This window comes from Chlorocebus sabaeus, chromosome 15, assembly GCF_047675955.1.
Source record: "Chlorocebus sabaeus isolate Y175 chromosome 15, mChlSab1.0.hap1, whole genome shotgun sequence".
In the NCBI taxonomy this organism is placed as follows: domain Eukaryota; kingdom Metazoa; phylum Chordata; class Mammalia; order Primates; family Cercopithecidae; genus Chlorocebus; species Chlorocebus sabaeus.
Window position 1 is genome coordinate 84,816,022 of NC_132918.1, and position 23,819 is coordinate 84,839,840.

At 37.5% G+C, this 23,819-nt stretch overlaps 1 protein-coding gene across 2 annotated transcripts in view; it reads left to right on the forward strand.

The window, feature by feature from the left end:
* The window catches only part of TP63 (tumor protein p63), a 262,272-nt gene that overhangs the window by 83,920 nt on the left and 154,533 nt on the right, over positions 1 to 23,819 (forward strand). The window contains exons 2-3 of one of the 2 annotated variants that reach the window (XM_038003061.2): positions 20,518 to 20,646; positions 21,419 to 21,551. In XM_038003061.2, the coding sequence (XP_037858989.1) occupies positions 20,518 to 20,646; positions 21,419 to 21,551 (262 nt within the window). Of the gene's footprint in view, positions 1 to 20,517; positions 20,647 to 21,418; positions 21,552 to 23,819 lie in introns of those variants that run through there. The other variant, XM_038003062.2, reaches the window with a different exon arrangement.

The window sequence follows — 23,819 nt, forward strand, 5'->3', positions numbered from 1 at the left end:
TAAGAATAGAATGTAACAGAGAATAATGCAAAAAATCTATATCAAAGGGTAAGTACAGAATAAAAATCCTGTTTTGACAGAGGTTTGTTCGAGTGTATGTTTGTACACCGATTATGTGGAAATTTTGAGAAGTTTCTTTTCTGTCCATCCTAGTAATGTTTGAGTGACTTGGTTGTGACTTAGAGGTCTCCTTTTCAAGATTGTATCTCTCACTGATATACACCACAGTTTCTGATAGGTTTTCCTTGGGCGGAGATTATCCTTACATCTTTTCAAAATTCTCTCAAATATGAGAGGCCTGGTTTCTTGGGAGGGAGTACTGAAGAAGGGCTATATAAATGACAAAGAGTTAATTCAGCTTGCTTCTCAGAGTTAGTCATTGTACATACACACACACAGACATACATGTACATATTCATATAAAAGGCATCTCTTTTTTTAAAGTGCTGTCTAAAAGCCAAAACAGAACAAAAATCCAAAAACTCAACAATTCTCCTACCCAACCAGAGAAGCACTGAGAGAGAAACAGTGCTGCACGTTCAGCAAACTATTTTACTTTCCTCTTGGACGTAGTTAACTGTATTTTTCCACCCTCCCTTAAAGTTAGGCATGGGCATGTGACTTGGTCCTAACTAGTGCAATACAGGCAGGGGAGCTTCATGCTACTTCCAGATGTGGCCCTAAAATTATCATCTGACCTTTCACTCGCCCTCGTTTCTTCATAGGCTGTCATAGGCTGAGTAGAGGGGACCCAGAGGAAGTCTTTGAGGCCCTACAGGACAGCTAAGCCACTAGATGGAAAGATGCTAGACCTCTTAGTCACCCCAAGTAGGAAAGCCACACAAGAGAGCTGCCGGAAGGGAAATGTCTGTGTAAGATTTTGTGTGAGAAGTCTGATTATAGCATTTGTTTTGAAATTATGGCATTTGTTTTTTCCTGTGGTTATCTTCTAATCTAAAACAAGAAGCATTGAGGGTATGTTCTGATCACTTAGTAGAAGATAAGGTATAACGTCCAGATTTGATCTCTCGAAGAATGTGCTACCTTTGCTATTCTAGGGAATATTCCTTGATAAACATTAAAACCTAATAGGTATATACATTTCAGCAAAAGATGATTATAATTACAAACTGACATTGATGGTAAATTACTCTATACCCTTAATAAGGTCACGGGTTGTGAGTCTGAAACCATCTCTGGGGTGGTTTGGGGTATAGCCACCATGGTATGTAAATCTGATGCTAAAAATTGGAGCAGCTAGTCCTGTGAAGAATTTGGATACTGTACATAAACCACAATGAATCTTATTGCGGAATAGTAAAGATTTATCACTGTATAAATTTCTGTGCCCTGATTTGCTTTGTTTGTTTTTCTTTTGTTAGAAAAATCAAGAGACCATGAAATTGTTTGAGAAATAATTCTAAGTCTACGTGAGGACTGAGGCTTCAGGAACTGAACCATGCTCCTCTGTGTACATCCCTTGGCTCATTATTCTCAGAGGGATGTGGATTTCACTTTTGACCATTTTAGCTTAGAATAGTGATAACCATTACCTACCATTTATTCAGTACTCACTACGTACTGTACTAAAAACTTTATATACATCTCATTTACGCATACAGTGATATGACACATTAAATATTTTTATTCCTGTTCCCCATATGAGGAAACTGAGGCTTAGAAAGTTTAAGCAACTTGTTTCAAGTCAAACATCTGTGATGTAGCAAAACCACATTTCCAAAATTCATGTTCCTAATCGGTGCTTAATGCATCTGTTACTGACCTTTGTATTCTTTATCTATAATTGTATTAGATGCCTCCCTTTTAAATATAATGCCCAATTTTATAAAATAGATTTTTATTTACTCTTTTCTTGAGTGAGATCAAACCCCAGGGGATGGCATATTTCTTCAGGGCCATTTTGTTTTAATGATTTTACATCATAAAATTGGTTTAGATTCTTAGTCACTGGACTTTGGGTACATTGTGGAAAGAATGTCATAATTTGTGTGCTTAATTTCATTTTTTGAAAACCCTGGAAATGCCACTTCCATGATCCCTTCCCTTTTAAAGAGAGAGAGTTTGCCAATCTTCTTTCTCACTCTTAGAAAAGGAACTTTTCAGCTTTCACATCAGTAAACACACTGGAGTTGCAAGAAATCCATAGTTCTTACTCTGAAAGGACTGCAAAATTTTATGATAGTCTGAATTTTACAGCCCAACATTTTTAAAGGAACCAAAATAAACTAACAGTTCTCTGAATTGCATTCTTTTTCCCCTTTGGCACTAGTCTATCTTATCTGAATTTTTTTCAGTTCATCTACTTCATGATAAGCACTTTTCTTCTCTGCAGAAGAGCTATCAGAATCTCTTAGTATCTTTTTTTTTTTTTTTTAAGACAGAGTCTTGCTTTGTCTCACCCAGGCTGGAGTGCAATGGTGCAATCTCGGCTCATTGCAGCCTCCACCTCCCGGATTCAAGTGATTCTCCTGTCTCAGCCTCCCAAGTAGCTGGGACTACAGGCGGGTGCCACCACACCCAGCTAATTTTGTATTTTCGGTAGAGATGGGGTTTCACCATGTTGACCAGGCTGGTCTAGAACTCCTAACCTCAGGTGATCCACCCGCCTTGGCCTCCCACAGTGCTAGGATTACAGGTCTGAGTCACTACACCCAGCCTCTTAGTATCTTTAGATCTAATTCACACTATCAATTGCAACAACTGAAACATCAACATACACGTGTATAAACTAAACAAATATGTACACACACACACACTCACACAGAGTATTTGCTGTCCTAAGGCTGCTCCCATGTTTCAACATCTCTGAAATTAAACACTTATTACCACTATTTAATAACCTTTCCAACATGCAAACGCATACTTCATCTGGATCAATCACAGATAATTTCATAATAAATAATGTACTAAATATAATCTTTCACACTGATCAAGATTATATTTCACACTTGATCTTTCACACTGATCAATTGAGAGAGTGTGTCATATAACTTTTGACAAACACGATAACTTTGAATAATAAAGTTTGCTTAATAGCTAAGATCTGGGAAGCTGACTGCTTCCAGAAGCATCTGGATGGAATGAGAAGTGAGAACAGCTATACTGTTTTCATATAGCTATACTGAATTTGAATTTCTTTAAACTCAATACACTAAAAATATGACCTCAGGAGTCTGTAGGTCACAGACAAAATCTGAAATCAGGATAGTAGACATCCTGATTAAATGAAGTTGGTCTCATTAACCAAAAGTAATCATGCTTGTTCAGTCCCTAAGCTGCTTAATGCTTCTGTAAAATCTGGGTGTTAGGCTTGAGGATATCTTTTCCGCACTGCATAAGCCCTTTCCTTTAAAACAGTTTTCTTTGTGTTCTTTTTTTCTTTTAGCTTGAAATTGGACCCAGCCTCCAAAAGTCAGTCTTTACCCTGAGCTTAGATAGGGAAGACACAGAGTTAGTAGTAACAGGGAATATATTAAACGCAAGGGATAGAATTAAATAATGTGTTAATGTGGAAAAATGAGAAAGCTTGCTATATAATCTACTATTGTTGTCAGACTCCAAGAATCTAAAATGGAAAATTATTCAAGAAAGATAACAACATAAGAGAATGCGCTGATGGAGAAAATTCTATATTGGAAAAACAGAAACTAATGCCAATCTTTAAAGAGGGTAAACTACAAGGATGTATTACAAGCATCTACAAGGGATGGATTTTGATTACCAAGTGTCTGGAGAAAACTCCTAGGGACAACTTTGCAGTGACCAGAAACCCATGATTGAATAAGGGGACACATGTTCGTGGGATAGGAGTGATCTTGTGTTTATTTTGGAATGAATTATTTAAAGGGAAAAATAAACCTGACGTGTTAGTTTGTTTTCACAATGCTATAAAGGACTACCTGAGACTGGGTAATTTATAAACAAAAGAGGTTTAATTGACTCAGAGTTTCACATGACTGGGAAGGCCTCAGGAAACTTACAATCATGACAGAAGGCAAAGGGGAAGCAAGGTGTGTTTTGCATGGTGGCAAGAGAGGGGAACTACCAAACACTTTTAAACCATCAGATCTTGTGAGAAGTCACTCATTATCATGAGAATGGCATGGGGGAAACCGTCACCATGATCCAATCGCCTCCCACCAGGTCCCTCCCCTGTTATGTGGGGATGAGATTTGGGTGGGGGCAGAGAGCCAAACCGTATCACCTAAGAATACTGCATAAATAACATTTAGCAGGCTAAGTGTAAAGACCTTTATCACATCACTTAAAAATTCAATGTTTACTAAAGAAGATAGTCATATTGTTAAAGAAACATGTAAACATATAATATTGTTAAGTTAGCAAACTAACATAAGTGATTCAGTTTTCCCTGGGGGCAGAGAACCTATACCTGTAAGATGGGATTGTCATTTTGGGGGAAGGTGGAAAAAGATGGAAATCACTTTTGAGGTTTACTTTGAATCATTTATCTAAAACAAACAAACAAACAAACCAATGTAGCAGATATTTTGGAGAGGGGTATATTTAACAGAAATAAGAATATAAAGAATATAAGAAGAATATAAAGAATATTTCAGAATATGAATGTCTCTAGCTCTATGTGAGGAGCTCCGACATCCCTCAGACATAACTCAATGAAAAAGCACAGATTTCTCAGTTGCCATAATTGAAGTGTAGGGTAAGAGGAAAATAGCAGCAAGAACAAAACTCATAGATGCAGACAAGGATAAAAGTCATAGATGCATGAAGGAAAAACCCGCCCACAGAAAAACGCTGTTCTCAGTTGGTTTGGTAGAAGTGAGAGAACTTGTTCTTTGGGAAGTCAGGCAGCTCCTAGCAATCACAACTTTCTTTTGTACGTACTCATAGATCATTTATTTTCAAACGAATCTACAGCCTTTTTTGAAAACGCTCAAACTTGTCCTCAGTTATAAGCTTCCTAATCTGTGCTTGCAGAGTCCATGATGCTAGCTGGTTCTCCCTTGATTATGTGCCCATATTCACTCTTTCGTACGTACTCTTTTCCCATCCGATTTACCAGAGATCTGTTTATTCCTCCAGATTTCTTTTGTTCTACCTGACCAATCAACGCATCTAGTCCCTCCATTTTATGGCATGATTGTGCCATAAAATGTTATCTTTGACTCTATACCAGCAAAGTTTTTCTGTAAAAAAATCAGATTGAATATTTTCAACTTTGCAGGCCATGCAGTCTCCGTCACAGTTACTCAACTCTGCCATCGCAGGTTGAAAGCAGTCACAGACTATACCTAAACAAATGAGCGTGGCTTACAAACGCTGCAAAAACAGATGAGAGTAATTTTGTGTGTAGCAGTCTGTAGATCCTTGTTTCAGAGAGTCTTTCTTGAGCCAGATTTTCTTCGTGAGCCCTTTTCTTTGGAATTATACTCCTCTTTTTCTCTATGAACTTTAAAAAACAAATTTCTTTCTTGAAACGTAGATAAAGCTTGGGTTTGTCCTCTAAGCAGTAGTGCATTTGAGAAGCACTGAACAATCACATAAAACTTAAAAGGATTCTTATTCATTTAATCTCATTTATTCTATTTCTAAAAGGATATTAAAGAAGATCCAGTTCATAATCTTCAGTAGCACTTTCCATTGTTTTCTCTCCTGCCTTCACAAGTTGCAATCTATTCATTTTTCCTCTGCCAAACTCTGTCTCAAATTCTTGCCCCCAGCATGCTCGGCCCACAAGATTTTCATTTTTTCCACACCACCTCTATCTCAGAGCTCTTCGTTTTGTAGATAGACTAAAATATCATTGCTAAATTTGTTCATCTCTCTTCTCCCTCCATCATTCTCTGATACAAAAGTCAAAGAAACAGGCCGAGGAGGAAGAATCATTGAAGAGAAGACCAAGCTTGTGAACACTCCTGATTTTAAATGTTTATCCTGTTAAATATTATTTTTATTATCATTATTGGCTTAAGTATATTTCATTTACTTGTGAAAAAACTTCTTATACATTGTACATAGAATACTCTCATTAGACATGGCCTTAGACGTCATCCTGTCTCCAATACCTTTAGATAATGCATCTCTTACATTAAAGAAGACTGAATCTCAGCACTTTGGGAGGCTGAGGTGGGCAGATCACCTGAGGTCAGGAGTTCGAGACCAGCCTGACAAACATGGAGAACTCTCGTCTCTACTAAAAATACGAAATTAGCCGGGTGTGATGGCACATGCCTGTAATCCCAGCTACTCAGGAGGCTGAGGCAGGATAATCACTTGAACCCGGGAGGTGAAGTTTGCAGTGAGCCGAGACTATGCCATTGCACTCTAGCCTGGGCAACAAGAGTGAAACTCCGTCTCAAAAAAAAAAAAAAAAAAAAAAAAAAAAGACTGCAGGCTAGCAGGGAGCAGATAGGGAGATAGGGAGAGACTCTGCTACATATTCATTATCCAGCATCTCCTAACAGACTCAGCCATCTCACACTAAGAGAAAGCAAACAAAGAGAAGGCTCCCAGCAGCCACACTGCAATCACAGTGGAATTACCTTCTGTGCATCACTGGACAGCTGGAGGCGTGAGGCCACAGGGCCTGTTCGTAAACAAGTCTCTCTCAACCATGTCCATAAAGGCATTTGCCTGTAGGAGGTGATTGCCTTCCGATGAAGCTGCTATAAGAGGACACTGACAGGGAAGATCTTTGCAGAGATTTAGAGACCTGATCTGCAATTTGGGCAGAGAGTTTTTGGTGCAGTAGGAAGTTTGAAGAAGTCTTTGTAGCAGTAGTTATTGGTTTACAGTGGACCATCTTTACCAGGAGTCGTAAATAGATTTTCTCAGACGAATTGCCTGTTGTCAGCTGAATGTTGAAAGAACTAGGGCTACTTGTGTAATAGAGGAATAATAGGTTGTGGGCCTTAAAATAATAGAATAGTAAAGTAGGAAGGATGCTTAGTGATTTTCTAGTGTTTTCTAACAATACAATAACCTTCTATTCCACATGGGGAAAATGAAAACTAGAGAGAAAAAGGGATTCCCCCGTAGTTACCTGGCTAGTTAGAGCAGACAGTGAAAAATATATGGATCTTTCTATCAAGTGCTTTTTTTTTTTTCTCTGCATTGCCAATTGTGATTGGAAATATTAACTGGGTGGCAAGACACAACAAGAAGCCTTGGGTTGCTCTGCTAAGGTGGGCGGCAGGAAGGTATAATGATCCATCTTGCTATGGAGGTTCAGCTAGAACTTTGTTTCATAAAGGGACCTCTTCAAACCACCTGGGAGGCTCTTGCTTGTTTCACATGCCCAGACTCACCTCCCTGGGCGTGAGGAGGATCCAGCTGCCCAGGTGATTTTGATTTGCTTATCCTCTCCACTTGAGACTCCTTAAGTCTAGACAGCAATGGTCCTGAACCTCAACGAGCATTACAATGTCTTGTGGAATTTCTAGACTTTTAAGTAATATTCCAGCTCAGATTTAAGTCTGGGAAGTTCTGATTTAATTGGACTGGGGTAGGGCCCAGGCATCTGTATTTTAAGCATCCCAGGTGTTCTAATGTGTAGCCAGCTTTGAGAAATACAGGGCTAAAGGAAACCTGAAGGTTTAAGCCTGGAATTAAACAACAGCAAGAAAGTAGGAAAGGAGGAAGGATGGATTGGAGAGATGTTGCTGAGGATGACTTAGGTCATAACAGTGTCATTGCTCAAGAGGAGAGTAGGAAAGGAGAAACAAGAAACTGGTGAGCCTCCCTGGGAGAGTAATGAGGTTCAAACAGGCTCAGGTGGAAGCACTCTGGGAACCAGATTAAACAAAGACAGCAGGGCTTGGGAAGAATTCTGTGAAGACGCTGTTCTACCCTCTCTAGACTGAAGTACCTTTGGTTTCCTCAGCAAAAAGGAATGACAGAGGACAAATAACTCAGCAGGAAGTGTTTGGAATCAGCAGGTAAGAAAAAATAATAAGGGAGCAGCCTTAGAAGGATGAGTGCGTCTTTAGTGTCAGCAATCCTTGGGCTGTAGTTCATCAGATAACAAGGTCAAAAGTCTCCTGTAAAATGCACGATAGAATCTTTAGACCAGAGGGCCTTAGAACTCATGGGAATCAACCCCTTCAATTCACAGAGGAGGAACTTGAATCCCAAACAGGGGCAGGAACTTGCCCAAGATCCCAGCCAGTGAACGCATTGGGCCTGTAAGGCAGGGCTCTGAACTCTATTCACTCCTAGGAAAATCCACACAGTGTGATAGTTAAGAACTACTCGAAGCACAGAAAGCTCAGGTACCTTCCCCAAAGTTATACACCTAGTAAATGTGGGTGTGTATAAAGCACCAACTTTATCATGTTTTATTGGGAGAATTAAATATTCATAAGGCATTTAGAACAATGCCTAGCATGCAGTATGTGTTATAATTATTACATCACACTATTTTGTTCAAGTATTAAAGTCACATCATAGTGAATAAGACTGATATCTTGTCTATTTAAGGAAAGATATTCAGAGAAAATGCAGACTTATTAAGGTGCTCTGTCTTTAATAAAAACTCTAAACAGATTAGAATTTAGGTGAATACTGAAGCCATGTGTTTTCAAGTACAGTTTGTTTAAAGTGCAAATTTGTAAGCCTCAGTCCAGATCATTTGAAACAGAATCTCTTGGAGATAGGGACAGGGAACTGGCATTTTCCAAATGTACTCCCAGGTATTTCTGTTGAACTGTAAAGTGTAACACCTACGGCTCCTTACTGGGGAAGTGGAATAACCTTCTAAGGGAGAGTCAAGACCTTTTTCTCCTTCAGTGATATAGGTACTGTATTCTCCTTCTCACCATTACAGATATGGAAATTGAAGGTTAGAGAGGTGGCATAGCTCGCCCAAAGTTATTAATCTTGTAAATGGCAGACTAGGGACTCTGAAGCTGTATCCTTAAAAACCCAGAGTTACCATTCTCCCGGTTACCATGTGAGTTTGAGCATTTTTCTTATCTATTAAATGGGATCATATTGGTATCTAATTCAAGGGATGTTGTGAAAAGTACACAATGTCTGTCAGGCATATTGCAGATACTTTGCTCACAGAAACAATCAAATGATAGCTGCTGATTCTGTTATTGATGTTAGCATTGTTACTTGTCCTTTTCAAATACTTCATTCAACAAACATTTGTTAAACACCTGCTCTGTGCCATATCCTGTGCTAATGTGTGAACCCACAAAGGCCAGAAACTACAATGTGCTTCTTCTCTCCATGAACCAACCAGTCAGGTAGAAACTGTAAATAAAAATCTGTACCATAGACAAAATGTGATCCTGATCAGAGAGGAACAAAATGTGCCCTAATGATTTAGTAAAAACAAAACTTATCTACCAGGTGTCTTTAAGAAATACATTATACTGGGTGGGTGAGTTTTCTGTAATAGTTGAACATACACTTGTTAGATAGCATTTTATGTTTCTTTTTGTATTGGAAGGTAGGTATTTCTGAATATAATACATACTTTTTAAGCCAAAAATAGTGTGCACCCTCAGGATTACCATTGGGAACCTTATTTATCGGGTTGTGTTACCACACCAAAGTCCTCAGGGGTTTTTGCAAGTAGTTTTTGTTCTTGTGCCTGGCTTTCAGATTTTTTTTTTTTTTTTTTTTTTTGGTCTCATTGTTGCAAATATCCACTTCACTCCTCACAGAGGTCATTGCAATATACCAGAAAGAATAAAGACTTAGGAGTTATCCAACCTCTATTTTTATACTAACCCTTTCAGGCTGTATGAATTAAGCCATTCATCCATTCAACAAATGCTTATGAATGTCCAGTTATTATATCAGGAATTCTGTTATGTGTAGGGATGTGAAATATAAATATATCTTCAAGATTCTACAGTGTCAAAATTTCCCTAATTGTTCATTAATTTTTTATGGTATGTGATTTATATTATATTTAATTCTTAATAATGATTTATTTTCATAGGTTATTGGGGAACAGGTAGTATTTGGTTACATAAGTAAGTTTTTTAGAGGTGATTTGTGAGATTCTGGTGCACCCATCTCCCAAGCAGTGTACACTGAACCCAATTTGTAGTCTTTTATCCCTCACCCTCTTTCCACCATTTCCCTGGGTCCCCAAAGTCCATTGTGTCATTCTTATGCCTTTGTATCCTCATAGCTTAGCTCCCACTTATGAGTGAGAACATACGATATTTGTTTTTCCATTCCTGGGTTACTTCACTTAGAATAATATTCTCTGATAATTTCTTTGCATCTCTACAGTGGAGCTGGGGAAGTAACTAATGGAGACGTTTTGCAAGAGTGGAAGATAAATACAATTAAATACACCTGGGATTCAAATCCACTCCATCTCCTCTATTCACATTCTGTATTCACAAGCTTATGGTTATGGAACACCTTGGTGCTAAGCACTGTTCCAGACCCTGGGGATGCATCCGTGAGCAGGGCAATCAGCTCATGTTAAGCTTACATTCTTCAGGCAGTGGGGTGGACCGGGGTGCAGGAGAGACTGACAATCAACATGTAAATATATGACACAGTCTCAGATAATTGATGTAAAAACATATGGGATAAGGATAAACCAGGGATGGATTTCTTTTTCTCCCCTACTTCTCACCATAATTTGCACAAATGTGTTGCTTAATAAATAAATCCTTATGATTTGCATCAGACTTTAGTACTAGATACTACTTTTTCAAGGTGTTACCTCATTCTGAAAAAAAGTCTAAAGGTTGTGATTTATATTATATAAACCATATTTCCTGTCTTTAGTCAATTTTGTATATTTAATTTACTAAAAATGAAATTTACCAGGACAAATAATTAAAACAGACATAATACTAATAATTATTACATTGAATGTTAAGGAATTAGGTAAACATGGTAATGTGAAGTGTATAAACAAGACAGACCCGGTAAAGTCCACTTTTAAATAGGGTTAAAGCATATTGAACAGAAAATTTAAAAAATAAAACATAGGACTTATGGGGACTAGGAATATAAATATGTAAAAATTAATAAAAGGAAATTTTTCCTGAATGGCAAGGTGACTAATTTTAAAATTTAAAACTTCTATTTTTATGCCACCAAAACTTAATAATACGTATCCCGTTGTGATAAAGTAAAGTACATTTTAAAGACTCTGATTTAAGCTATTTTAGTACCAAGAGTTGGAAGAAATAAAGTCAGGACAGGTGAAAATATATATTTCCCTCACTTTGAAGGGAACCACACGAGGGAATTTAGCTATATGGGGGCAGATGGTGGGGGAGGACATCCTGCTTTGGAAAGAGAGTGTGTGAGTTCTCAGCTGCCTGCCGTGGTTCTTTGTTACTACTGATTCTTCAGCACAACACATATATAGCCAATACAAATGTAAAATTATTTTGCCGGCTGGGTGTGGTGGCTCACGCCTGTAATCCCAGCACTTTGGGAGGCCAAGGTGGGCAGATCATGAGGTCATGAGGTCAGGAGTTTGAGATCAGCCTGACCAACATGGTGAAACCCCGTTAAATTTTGTAAAAATACAAAAATTAACCGGGTGTGGTGGCATGCACCTGTAATCCCAGCTACTTGGGAGGCTGGGGCAGGAGAATTGCTTGAACCCAGGTGTTGGAGGTTGCAGTGAGCCGAGATCATGCCATTGCACTCCAGCCTGTATGACAGAGTGAGAGTTCATCTCGGGTGGGGGGGAGGAGGTATTTTGTCATCATTGTTAGTGAATCTTTAGAATAAAACACGTACAGATTAGGCAAATTTATATTTAAGAAAAATCCATAAACATGTATCTTGTTCCTCCATATAAATGTCACTCAGTCTTAGTCTCTGGGTGGGCCGGTCATCTTATCACTGAGTAGCAGTAGTCCAAAGAATGAGGCTCAAGACCTTGGTCTGCCACCTATTGATGGAATATGTGATCTTGACAAGTATTTTAATGTTATTCAGCTGTAGCATGTTGACAATAATATTCATTCTATGACTTTGAACCATATAAACTTGGTAGCATTCCACCATTAACCTACAAAACAGTAAGTTCCTAAGGTTCAGTGTAATACATAATTCGTAATATGACTATCAAGTGGGGTATATGTGAAAGTGGTTTTGTACTGAAGTATTACAGGTGTGAATCATTATGTAGCAACAGGCTATTGAATAATATCTGTGTAATATATCATGCTTTCTGAATTGGGTCACCGTCCCATATTTAAAGTACTAAAATATTGATGAGGATGATAAGAAAAATACATGAACAGTTACAATAAAAAAAATCAGGTGTGAACCAAGGATCCTGCCTCACTGGTCCAGGGTCACTTCTTATTTCCAGGTCCATATCTGATTGCTCGTAATTCCCTGGGTTGACAAATATTAGCCCAATGATCTCCCACTTCTGTTTTGTACTTCACATATAATGGTCCAAGAGAAAGTTTCTACAACTTCACAAGTGTTAACTCAAACTGCAATTTATTTTAAAATCTTTAAAGGTCTTTTATATACATCAGGGGTTGGAAAACTTTTTCTACACAGGGCCAGAACATATTTTTGACTTTGTGGGTCACATGGTTGCTATTGCAACTCCTCAACTCTGCTGTTATAGTTCAAAAGCAGCCATATAGCAACACCTAAATAAATGTAACAGTGTCCTTAAAAGACTTTACCTACAAAAACAGGTGGGATGTATTTTGCCTGTGAGTAGTAGTTTGCTAACACCTAATCCAGATGAAAGATTACAGTGCAGATTCTTAACTAAGCTTTCAGCGATGCGACTTGGATTAGGAATGTGGATTAAGGTCTATAAAATCTTTGAAAATCAAACCCAATCACTTATATGTATGTCAGTACGCATATTTCATTTTTACTTTTTTTGTTTATCATATAAGATTGTTCAGAACTATCGTCAGATTCCCATAATAGAGTCTATAATTGAGAAAATGTTGAAGGCCACTGCAATTGGATTATTTTCTGCATGCATCGGACTAGTGTCTGGAGGTTTTAGGCCAGGAAACCTTTCTTCAATTTTTAAATCTCTCATTCAGCATTCTGAGCTGTCTCACAAAGAGTGGGCAGCCTTATGTAGTACAGATATCTATCTTGGCTGAAGTTGCAAGGTCACTGTTAATAAGTTAAGAGTTTGGGCTAGATGACTACCAACCATTAGAACTTATAATTTTTTCCAAGAATGTCTACTTTCTCTTTTTACATATTTTCTTTTCTTTTTTGTCTAAATTCAATTTGTCACATTGTTTAATCCTAAGAAACCTCCTCTACAGGTTTCAATTTCCCCATAGTCCTTCCTGAGCTCCATTTTCATGTATCGAGTCGTGGATGTTACATGCATTTTCCATCAAATTTTCACAGTTGCGTAAAACCCTAATGTATTCCAAACCTGATGTCATGGTGATTACACTTATTCAAATGTCTCCTAAGTTCTAATTTGGGGGCAGTTTGTCAATAAATACCCTGTTTGTAAGCATGCAGGTTACTATGTTTGCATGCTATAATGTTAAAATGGCATTTTAAACAAGATACTCAAGTATTCCTTATCTTTGTCTTCTACCAAATGCCAGATTCTAGACTGAAATGGGTCAGAATATTAACTGAGGAATTTAGTAGAGTGAAGTTTGATAACATGTTTTATGTTTGTGGAGTTAGACAGTACAGTTTGCAAAAGTGCTAACTGTACACTTTATGTCTGAAGAGCTTTGCACAAGGACCCAGGATGGCTAGGCTCCAGAACTAGATACTTGTGGACTTCCTGTGGGATATGAGTCAAATCCCTATGAGTTTCATTTATAAAAAGAAAGGAGTAGAGATTATGAGAAATAAAGCCCTTTCTAGTTTTTCCCTTCTACAGATCTGTCAAAAAAAAATAAGGAAAATAATATTTTTGCGTGCCAGTGTCTTATTAGTTGGGGCAACAGACCTACCTACACAAAATGGAAACGCCATTTCAATGTGGGTAAATTTGTGGGTAAATTATGATAGAATGAACTAAGGACAAGAATACTTAAAGCATGCCAAATTGAGACTGTGAACCTAAACAAGATATACAAATATTGTATCCTTTCTAGGTGAGCTCACTGTTGGCAAATGTAAAGAATATGACTTGAGGGAAGATGGTGGATTATGTAAAAGGTCAATTTGTAAGGGCTCAAGGATGAAAACAACCTGTAGGATAAGCTGGTGTATTAGTTTGCTTTCATGCTGCTATGAAGAGATACCTGAGACTGGGTAATTTATAAAGAAAAGAGATTTAATGCACTCACAGTTACACATGGCTGGGGGAGGTCTCAGGAAACTTATAAAATGGCAGAAGGCACCTCTTTCACAGGGTGGCAGAAGAGAGATGAGTGGAAGCAGGGAAATGCCAGATACTTATAAAACCATCAGGTCTCATGAGACTCACACACTATCAGGAGAACAGCACAGAGTGGGTGGTGCGGAACCACCCCCATGATCCAATTACTTCCACCTGGTCCTGCCCTTGACACATGGGGATTATTACAATTCAAGGTGAGATTTGGGTGGGGACACAGAGCCAAACCTTATCAGCTGGCTAAACAATTTGTAAGGAGGGTTTGCTCGAAAGAATGAGAGACAAAGGTGATTCGATTTTGTCAAGGATGCAGGGTTAATGATTGTAAATTCTCTGTCACAAAAGGAGTAACCTAATGAAAATTCTGCTTGAAAAGGCTGATCATTACATAGTCCTTTAAATTAGGAGAAAATGCTGACTAATGAAAAAGGCAAGAAGGTTTAGTGAGATGGAGAGCATGAGTGAAGGGGATTATATTCAGATAAATCATTACCTTTAAGAAAGAAATTGGTTAGGATATTCCAACTCCCCTCTCGTCTTTTGTAATTCCAACTCCCCACCCCTGACTTTTGTAATAAAGTCCCTTGAAGCCCCGAGAGGGGTAAAGTTGCCTCATTTAATGTAGCCAGTCTAAGACAAAAGTGATCTAGAAGAAAATGAGTAGTGATGAGGGTATTTTTTTTGACCCAAGGTCACAGATGGAAGGGAGGGATAAGTTTCATATAATTATTTTATTTTTATGTGACACTTTAAAAACTTGAACAGACCATTCAAACACACTATCTAATAAGTTTAATTCAGCAAGTATGTCCTGGATGCAAATGATGTAGCACTTTTTGTGATAGAACCAATGCATTGACTACCAGGCTCTGTATAAAAATTACGTAGCACATTTAAAGAAAACCTCTCAGCCACCCTCTGAGGGAAGCATAGTTGAAGAAACTAAGGTTCAAAGACACTGAGTAACTTGGCCATGGCCTCAAAGCATGTCATTAGTAGAACTGAGATTGAACTTAGGTCAGCCCCATTCCAAAACTTGTAATTCTTCCACTCAATCCTCAAGTAGCTATAAAACCACAAGAAATACAGAGTTGAGAGAGATATGTTTCACCCACAAATTACCTAAAATCCTCTGCAGTAGATTAATTGTTGAACAAGCAAAGTTTGACAAAGTAGCATTGATGAGATGAAATAATAGAACAAAGTTCAAAGGAGAAAAACTATACTTAAATTAGGACCTAGGAAGTACTATGTAAGGAAGAGAACATTGAGGGTTGGGTAGGCATGGGAAAGGCAGTGGGGTGGAGATCCTCGTCTCCATGCTGTCATGTGCAAGGAAGCTGAAGTTTGAGGAGTCTGGAGGCTTGTCCAGGTTTTCACAGCTGATTACGGTGACATTAGAAATACAGGGAAATGACTTTTAGGAGTCAGAACCTAGGGATAAAAGCGAAACAAAAAAAATAACAAAATAAGTACAGACAAGAACCAGAACTTACTATGTGGAAATAAGGGAAATAATAGATGATGAGTATGGAACCAATACTGTTTTTCTCTGTTCTGCTTTAGAGATAATGTCTTTCTTCTATATAACACTCTTTTTAGAATCTACCTTGGTCTTTATTATTGAAGATGTTGGTCACATTATCTATCAGTCTCTTTAGAAACTAAATCTACACTTCTGCCAACTTAAAAACTCTTACTTTTTCAAATCTCACACACTAATATCATTATTGTTGAGAGCCTACTTTGTTTGGTAATGTTTACCTTCTAGTGCTCACCTGGCTTTCAAGCTATCAGGCATCCTGTTTAAATCTTTGGATGTTGGAGATGTCCTTATGGGTCCATGTATATGGCCACTCATGTGGGATTTATCTGCATTTTGGTTTTTGAATAATTCATGCCTTTGTTCACTTCTATTTTTCACATTTGTTATGAATTGCATTTACTTTTATTTTTCCTATTTTCTTGTACTTCAGTTCTATCTGAAGACAAATTTTAATGTGAATCAAACATATTCAAAAGTGTCATCATGAGTGTGTTTATAAATTTCACTTCAGTGTTAAATCCATTAACTTTTACTTCTTCTCTACTAGCTATTTGGCAGTAAATAAACCAAGTAGGCCACAATCTCAAAAGAAAAGTGAAGAAAATTAATGTAACCTTTTAATTTAAAGATACTGGATTATCAGATGGTCTTCTAATTATAGGGACCTCATCAATTCTGATATCCCACTCTTCCATTTCTACCAATTTAACTTTGTTAATTCCTGCCCTATATAACTGTTTTGACCTCAAAGAGACATAGTTTTCTTTCTTTCTTTCCTTTCTCTTTCTTTCTTTCTCTTTTTCTTTCTTTCTTTTTCTCTCTTTCTCCCTCTGTCTCTCTGTCTCGTTCTCTCTCTCGTTCTCTGTCTCTCTCTCTCGTTCTCTCTCTCTCTTTCTCTCTTCCTCTTTCTATCTCTCCTTCTCTTTCTCTTTCTCTCCTTCCTTCCTTTTTTTTTTTTCAAGACAGAGTTTCACTCTTGTCGCCCAGGCTGGCATGCAGTGGCACGATCTTGGCTCACTGCAACCTCTGCCTCCTGGGTTCAGGTGGTTCTCCTGCCTCAGCCTCCAGAGTAGCTGGGATTACAGGCACCTGCCACAATGCCCAGCTAAGTTTTGTATTTTTGGAATAGACAGGGTTTCCTTGCCCTAGACCCTCTTCCTGCCCTCTCCAATCTGAATCAAAAGCTAGTCTTCACAATTCCCTTAATTCTCTGATGTAACCTGTTCAGTGAAACAACAGTAGTATTGTTTTTATCTAGTTTTTGTTCCTTTCCCCAGTGGTATAAGCTGAAGAGAATCACATAACTGTGTAGACTGGGATATGACAAATTCATGTTTTCTAACCTGATTCACATTTCTAAACCCTCACCTTTTTTCCCCAAATAGTCACTTAATGTCTGACCCCCTCAATATTCAGCAGATGGTCTTGTCTTCCTCCTGCTTCATCAAGAAAATTGAAGTCATCAACCTTGACTTCTATTTATCTTCTATGAAAATATTTATATCTCTGCTTAATTTTGCCATCTACTTCATCCTAGAGTGAGGGGTTAAGGGGTTTTAGTTCAAGACTATCCTCTCTACCTATGCCTTGACCTTTTCCTACCTGCCTATTGCAGGGTTTCTTACCATGCCATTCCCTTTCTTTCCAGTATCTTGAAATTTTCTCTTTCCACACTAGGTCCTTCTTCTTTAGTCATAATTTAGGTTCTTCTAATCCAACTGTATCCAAAAAACATTTCTTTTTACACACACCCCCATTTACTCCTCAAAACACTAAAATATTTTGAGGGTATCATTAATCTACAGAAGGTTCTAATGTCAAGGTTGGCAACGACCTCCTTATGTCAAATCTAGTAGGTATTTTTCAGGTCTTATCTTCCTAGATCCCATTGCCATTGAGTAATGTTGATTATTTTTAATTTTGTTTTTACTTTGGCTTCTAAAATACCAGAAATTTCCCAGGGTCTGTTAGTTCTCAGGTTTTCTAAGTGGAGCCCCGCATTCTTTTTCTCATTGCACCTATTCTGCATAGGTCATTGTATCCACACTCAGATTCATTTTTACCCTATGAGGAAGATTTCTGTTTCTAAACTTGTGGTCTGTTTTTCTTCCTAGAGTGTAAGGCTTATTTAAGTTGGTTTCACTTTTTACGTTGAGGAAATTGTAGCTTTACATGCAGTTGTAATGAATAATACAGAGAGATCCCATGTACCCTTTACCCAGTTCCCTCAATAGCAACATCTTGTAAAACTACCATAGAATATAAAAACTGCCATAGTGACATTGATAAATCCAGTGATCTGACTCATAAATCATCAGTTCTACTTGTACTTATTTGAATGTGAGTATATATATATGTGTGTGTGTATTTCATTTAATACAATTTTATCACATGTGTGGACAAAACTAGGTTTGAGTTCTAGGTACTTAGAACTCAACACGCTAAAATGCAATTTATCATCTCCTTTTCTTTAAGCCAGATCTTTCAACTATACTTACCGATGTAGTTAGTAGAATCATCAACCACACGGTTCAATCAAGCTGGAAACGTAAAGTCATCTTTGACTCTTCATTCTCCTTCACTAGTAACACAACCAATATATGATTTAGCCTTTTTACTAATAACTGACTTTGTCCCTATCTTCTCCATTCCCATTGATTTTGCCCTTTCGTTGTCTTACTTGAACTGATGTAGGAACATTCTAAATAGTCACTTTACCCATAAACTGACATGCTGTAAATTCTTCCATCACACAACTTCCAGATTTACCAATACAAAACATAGTCTGACTGTGTCTGTCTCATGAATCAAATCCTTTAATACTGACTGGTGATAGATACTCTACTCCACACATGTGATAAAATTGTATTAAATGAAATACACGCACACACACACACACATATATATACTATATATATTATATGGTAGTTTTACAAGATGTTGCTATTGAGGGAACTGAGTAAAGTGTACATGTGATCTCTCTGTATTATTCATTACAATTGCATGTAAATCTATAATTTCCTCAATTTAAAATTTATTTAAAATATTTTGAGATATTTAAAATGTACATATCATTTATATATAAATATTTTAAATGATATATATTTATATCATTTAAATATATAAATATATATCATTTAATATATTTTGAAATATGTAAATACACACACTCACCACAAGTACTGACATAGCCTTTTTAAAAACATAGTATATAAGTTTCTTCTTATCTCTCTGGCTTAATCTCCCAGCATCCTCTGCCCAAAATTTCCACCATATTAACACAGAGTTGCTTGTGATTTTCTCACACATATCAAGCTATTTTCCATTATAGTGTTTTGTTTATGCTGTTGTCATAGAGTGCCCACTCTGTACCATTAGCTCTTACCTGACCTGCCTAATTTTTATCAGTTAAGACGCTTTCCTTCACATTGTTCATCTTTATGTTTTTGTAGTGCTGTCTACACTGCTAACACATTAACTGTAGGTTTGTTTTCCTGTCTTTGCTTCTATACCATCAATTCCTAGAAGATGAGACACTATTATACACCTTTTATTTCCAGTTTCCATTATGCTTCCTGGCAAATAAATCCTCTATGCATGTTTAACTTGAGCAAATGAATGTGCTATCGCAGGTAGCTTAGAAATCAGCATTAATAAATCTAATACTATTAACTTCTACTGTATTACTAGACCAGAACACACATTTGAAATTTGAAGAAGGTGATTGACTATCCTAATACAGTATTTTTTAAAATTCTTTATAACAGGAACAGTAACAATTAAGAACTTAACCAATTTTATCGTGGAATAAAATTAGTCTACTGATTATCACAAATCACATATTAAGATGATCTGCCCACATGATATTTAGATTTGGAGAATGCATCATCTGAGAAAGCTGATGTTTTCCTCCAAATATATAGGAATAAATGTTTAAAAAAATAAGTACAGCAAACTTCAGGGCTCAGCAGCAAAATGAGGCAAACAGAAATAGGATTCATTTGTAAAGTGTTCAGATGTTTGCTTATTATTAAGTCTAACATACAATTCTACACTTTAATTAACAACCACCCACACATCAAGGTAAGTAACTGGCGATAAAAAATTAAAAAATATTAGGTCCGCAGGTTTGAGTTTATTGTCCCTGAGTGTGATTCTAAGATTGTGGTTATGGGAGGGACGATTAAACGGAGGAAAAAATTTAAATTTTCTGAGCTCATTTCTGTTTCCGGGCTCTGTTTCTTACCTGCTGGTGGCAGGATGGGCAGATAATCATTTGAGACTCTTACAAAATGGGTTTAATGATAGGTCAGACTTGCTGTCAGATTTAATGAGGAAATGTTTATTCTCTTTTCAGAATCTACAGAACACAGATGTTGGATAGTGGAGGTATAGAGCATAATAATACTATTAGTTAGGAAAGGAGAGCTTTGATAGAAGATGAGGTTGTCTAGCATTGGAGGTCTGCCTGATTTTCTGGCAAAATTGGATTCATTACACTGCCTGAAGAAATGCCAGTTGTGTAACTTGTAACATGTGCTACATATATACCTGCATGATTTTAAAGATTCACTTGATGTTTTCATGATAGAGTATGCTTTAATTTAAATATTCAGTGTCATAAATACAGAAAGTATAATACCAGTTTCATTTTTGTCCTTTTAAGTTTCGTAGAAACCCCAGCTCATTTCTCTTGGAAAGAAAGTTATTACCGATCCACCATGTCCCAGAGCACACAGACAAATGAATTCCTCAGTCCAGAGGTTTTCCAGCATATCTGGGATTTTCTAGAACAGTAAGTATAAAACAAGCAAGAAATGTTATGCTTGAACTAAATAGGTCAATGTGGGTGGTCAAAATATTGCTTAGTAGGGTATGTTTTTTCTAGAATCAGTAGAAGTTATTTAGGAAAAGTTAATGACTCCAATGCCATCGCTTTGTTCAAAATTCAGTGGTGACTTTTTTCCACTTCTAACTCCAAAAGATCCTTACTAATCCAAGGTGATGTAATTTTGGAGGGCCTAAACCCTCCTGCACCAAATTCACTTCCCCAGTGTTTCTCTGATACTCAGAATCCATTCCTCTGGCTTGAAGACTTATCTACTTTGATAATGCAGGTATTCACTGAGAAGATAAAATACTAAATTGTGTTGTTTATACCTTGCTGTGAAAAGTATTATTATTTCTTTATTCAAAGCAGGTTTGTGTAAGTGAATAAATTAAGAAAAGGTAAAAAGAGAATTTCAGCACACTGGAGACCCTTAGGAATAGAGTATAAAATACGCTATCACAGATGCAGCCATTATTTCCTGCATCATACCCAGTAATTATCTGAGGAGGGCAGAGGTCATGATCCCCATTTAACAAATGAGGGTTGGATTTGAACTGCTTGAAATTACACATTTGGTAAGTGATCGAGCCAGGACTCAAACCTAGGGCTTCTAACTTCAAGAAACCAATGAGCCTTGCTGACTTTGAATTAGAAAGTGCTTGTTGTTAACAACAGCATGAGTATGTTTTAGTCCCTTTCCATGCCTAACTCACTTTTTTTCTTTCCTATGTGTTAGGCCTATATGCTCAGTTCAGCCCATTGACTTGAACTTTGTGGATGAACCATCAGAAGATGGTGCGACAAATAAGATTGAGATTAGTATGGACTGTATCCGCATGCAGGACTCGGACCTCAGTGACCCCATGTGGGTGAGTGGCATGGGCTTTCTCTTCAGTCTTTGGGCCTATGCTATTTATAGCTCTGTTAAACCTGTCTTTTCAGTAGTGTGTAAAAAGGCAAGTGGCTCTGAATGGCCAAGGCCTTTGGGTAGAGGGTCAACATTGTTAGCTGAGAGAAGATTTGGTGTGGATTATGGATTCTGGGTCTGCCTCAAATATCTATAATATATGTGTTTCCATTCGTGTGGGGAGGGAAATTATTTACATCTTTTATCTTGATTGTTACCCATGTCAACCCCAATTTAGAAAAGATGGTACCAGCTCAAGGCTTTCTAGTTGGTAGGGACAGCAAAATTATATATATATATATAAAAAAATAAATTTCTGATTCATATATATATATTTGACAGAGTCTCACTCTGTCACCCAGGCTGGAGTGCGGAGTGCAGTGGCATGATCTCGGCTCATTGGAACCTCTGCTTCCCTGATTCAAGTGATTTTCCTGCCTCAGTCTCCCAAGTAGCTGGGATTACAGACATGCAACACCACACCTGACTAATTTTTGTATTTTTAGTAGAGACAGGGTTTTGCCTTATTGGTCAAGCTGTTCTTGAACTCCTGTCTTCCTGTGATCTGCCCACCTCAGCCTCCCAAAGTCCTGGGATTACAGGCATGAGCCACTGTGGCTGGCAAAGAATCAGATTTTAGATCTGAATCCTATCCAGAGCACTTCCCACCATAACAAACCACTTCTCTATCCTTCTTTAATGCAGGAGGAATTTATGCACATGAATTCTATGTGCATATGCAGGTTTAAGTACTTGGTGATAGAATAAGAGGGAAGAAAAAACTAATACATGAAGCAGACTTTTCTTGGCTATACCACTGAGTCACTCATGATCTTAGGCCCCAGTTCCTCATTTATAAAGTGGTGAGATCATAGAGGTTACATACCTCCCAGGTAAGCTAAGGCGTTTAATGGGTTAATCGTATTAAAACACCTTTCTGACATGTTTAGATTTCCTGTGTTTGTGCATTTTCATAATGTTGGCGGATTTTCTTTCTTTCTTTCTTTCTTTCTTTCTTTCTTTCTTTCTTTCTTTCTTTCTTTTTTAATCACTTATTTACTGCACAAGTCCTGCTATCTTTTCTACCAAAAATTTCTAGAAAAATAGTGGGGGTAAGCTAGAGAGTGGGATATCATAGAGTATCTGTTGACAAGATTAAGGGGAATGATTTTAAAATGGCTTACCTTGTTTGGAATGTTTTACTGAAACTTTTGCTGTGTACATTTGGCTATTGAATGTACTGCTTAATATTGGGAGGAAGTCAAGTGGAGAAAGGCAAGAGGAAACAAAAAATGAAAGTTATAACTCAGCAAATACACAGATGCTTTGTCACTAATTTGATTAGGGAAAAATACATTTTTTCATTGGCCCCTTTCATTCCAATACAGATATAGTTCTCAATCCTTGAGCCAGTGAAATGAAACTATCAAATAATTCCAAGGGGCAGGTCATTCAAGGCCTTGGAATATGTCATAATTCAACATAAATATGTGTAAACTCTGATTTGACAGTTAAAAATTAGGACATTCCCAATTTTCATAAAATATCATCTCTTAAGTTGATGGATAGGATCCGCTTAGGAAAACCTGTTATTGTCTCCAGGGATTTTCTATTCTGAGTCTTGGACTCATAAAAGTTGGCAAAAAGTTGAAGAAGTTAAAAAATGAAGAATTTTCTCTTACACACTGAAGCATGTAGTTTTTTGCTTGTTTTTTGAATTTTGTTTTTTTATGAGCAGAGTCTCCCTCTGTCTCCCAGGCTGGATTGCAGTGGTATAATCTAGGCTCACTGCAACCTCCGCCTCCTGGGTTCAAGCGATTCTCCTGCCTCAGCCTCATGAGTAGCTGAGATTACAGGCATGGGCCACCACGCCCAGCTAATTTTTGTATTTTTAGTAGAGACGGGGTTTCACCATATTGGCCAGGCTGGTCTCGAACTCCTGACCTCAGGTGATCCACCCAACTCGGCCTCCTAAAGTGCTGGGATTACAGGTGTGAGCCACCACACCCATTTCTAGCATGTAGTTTCCTAATGTGCCATATTGTCTCTTACTTCCTTACACATTTGATAAGTATTTGATTGTATTCTTGGAAATGTTCTCCTGGAGGATACCATTCACATTTTTTCTCCTCTCTGGATAATTCTTCTTTGCCCCGTAATGCCTAATAATTACTTCTTACACAGTGTTGTAGTTGTTTATTTGTCCTAAAGGAGGACAGGGCTGTGCTTG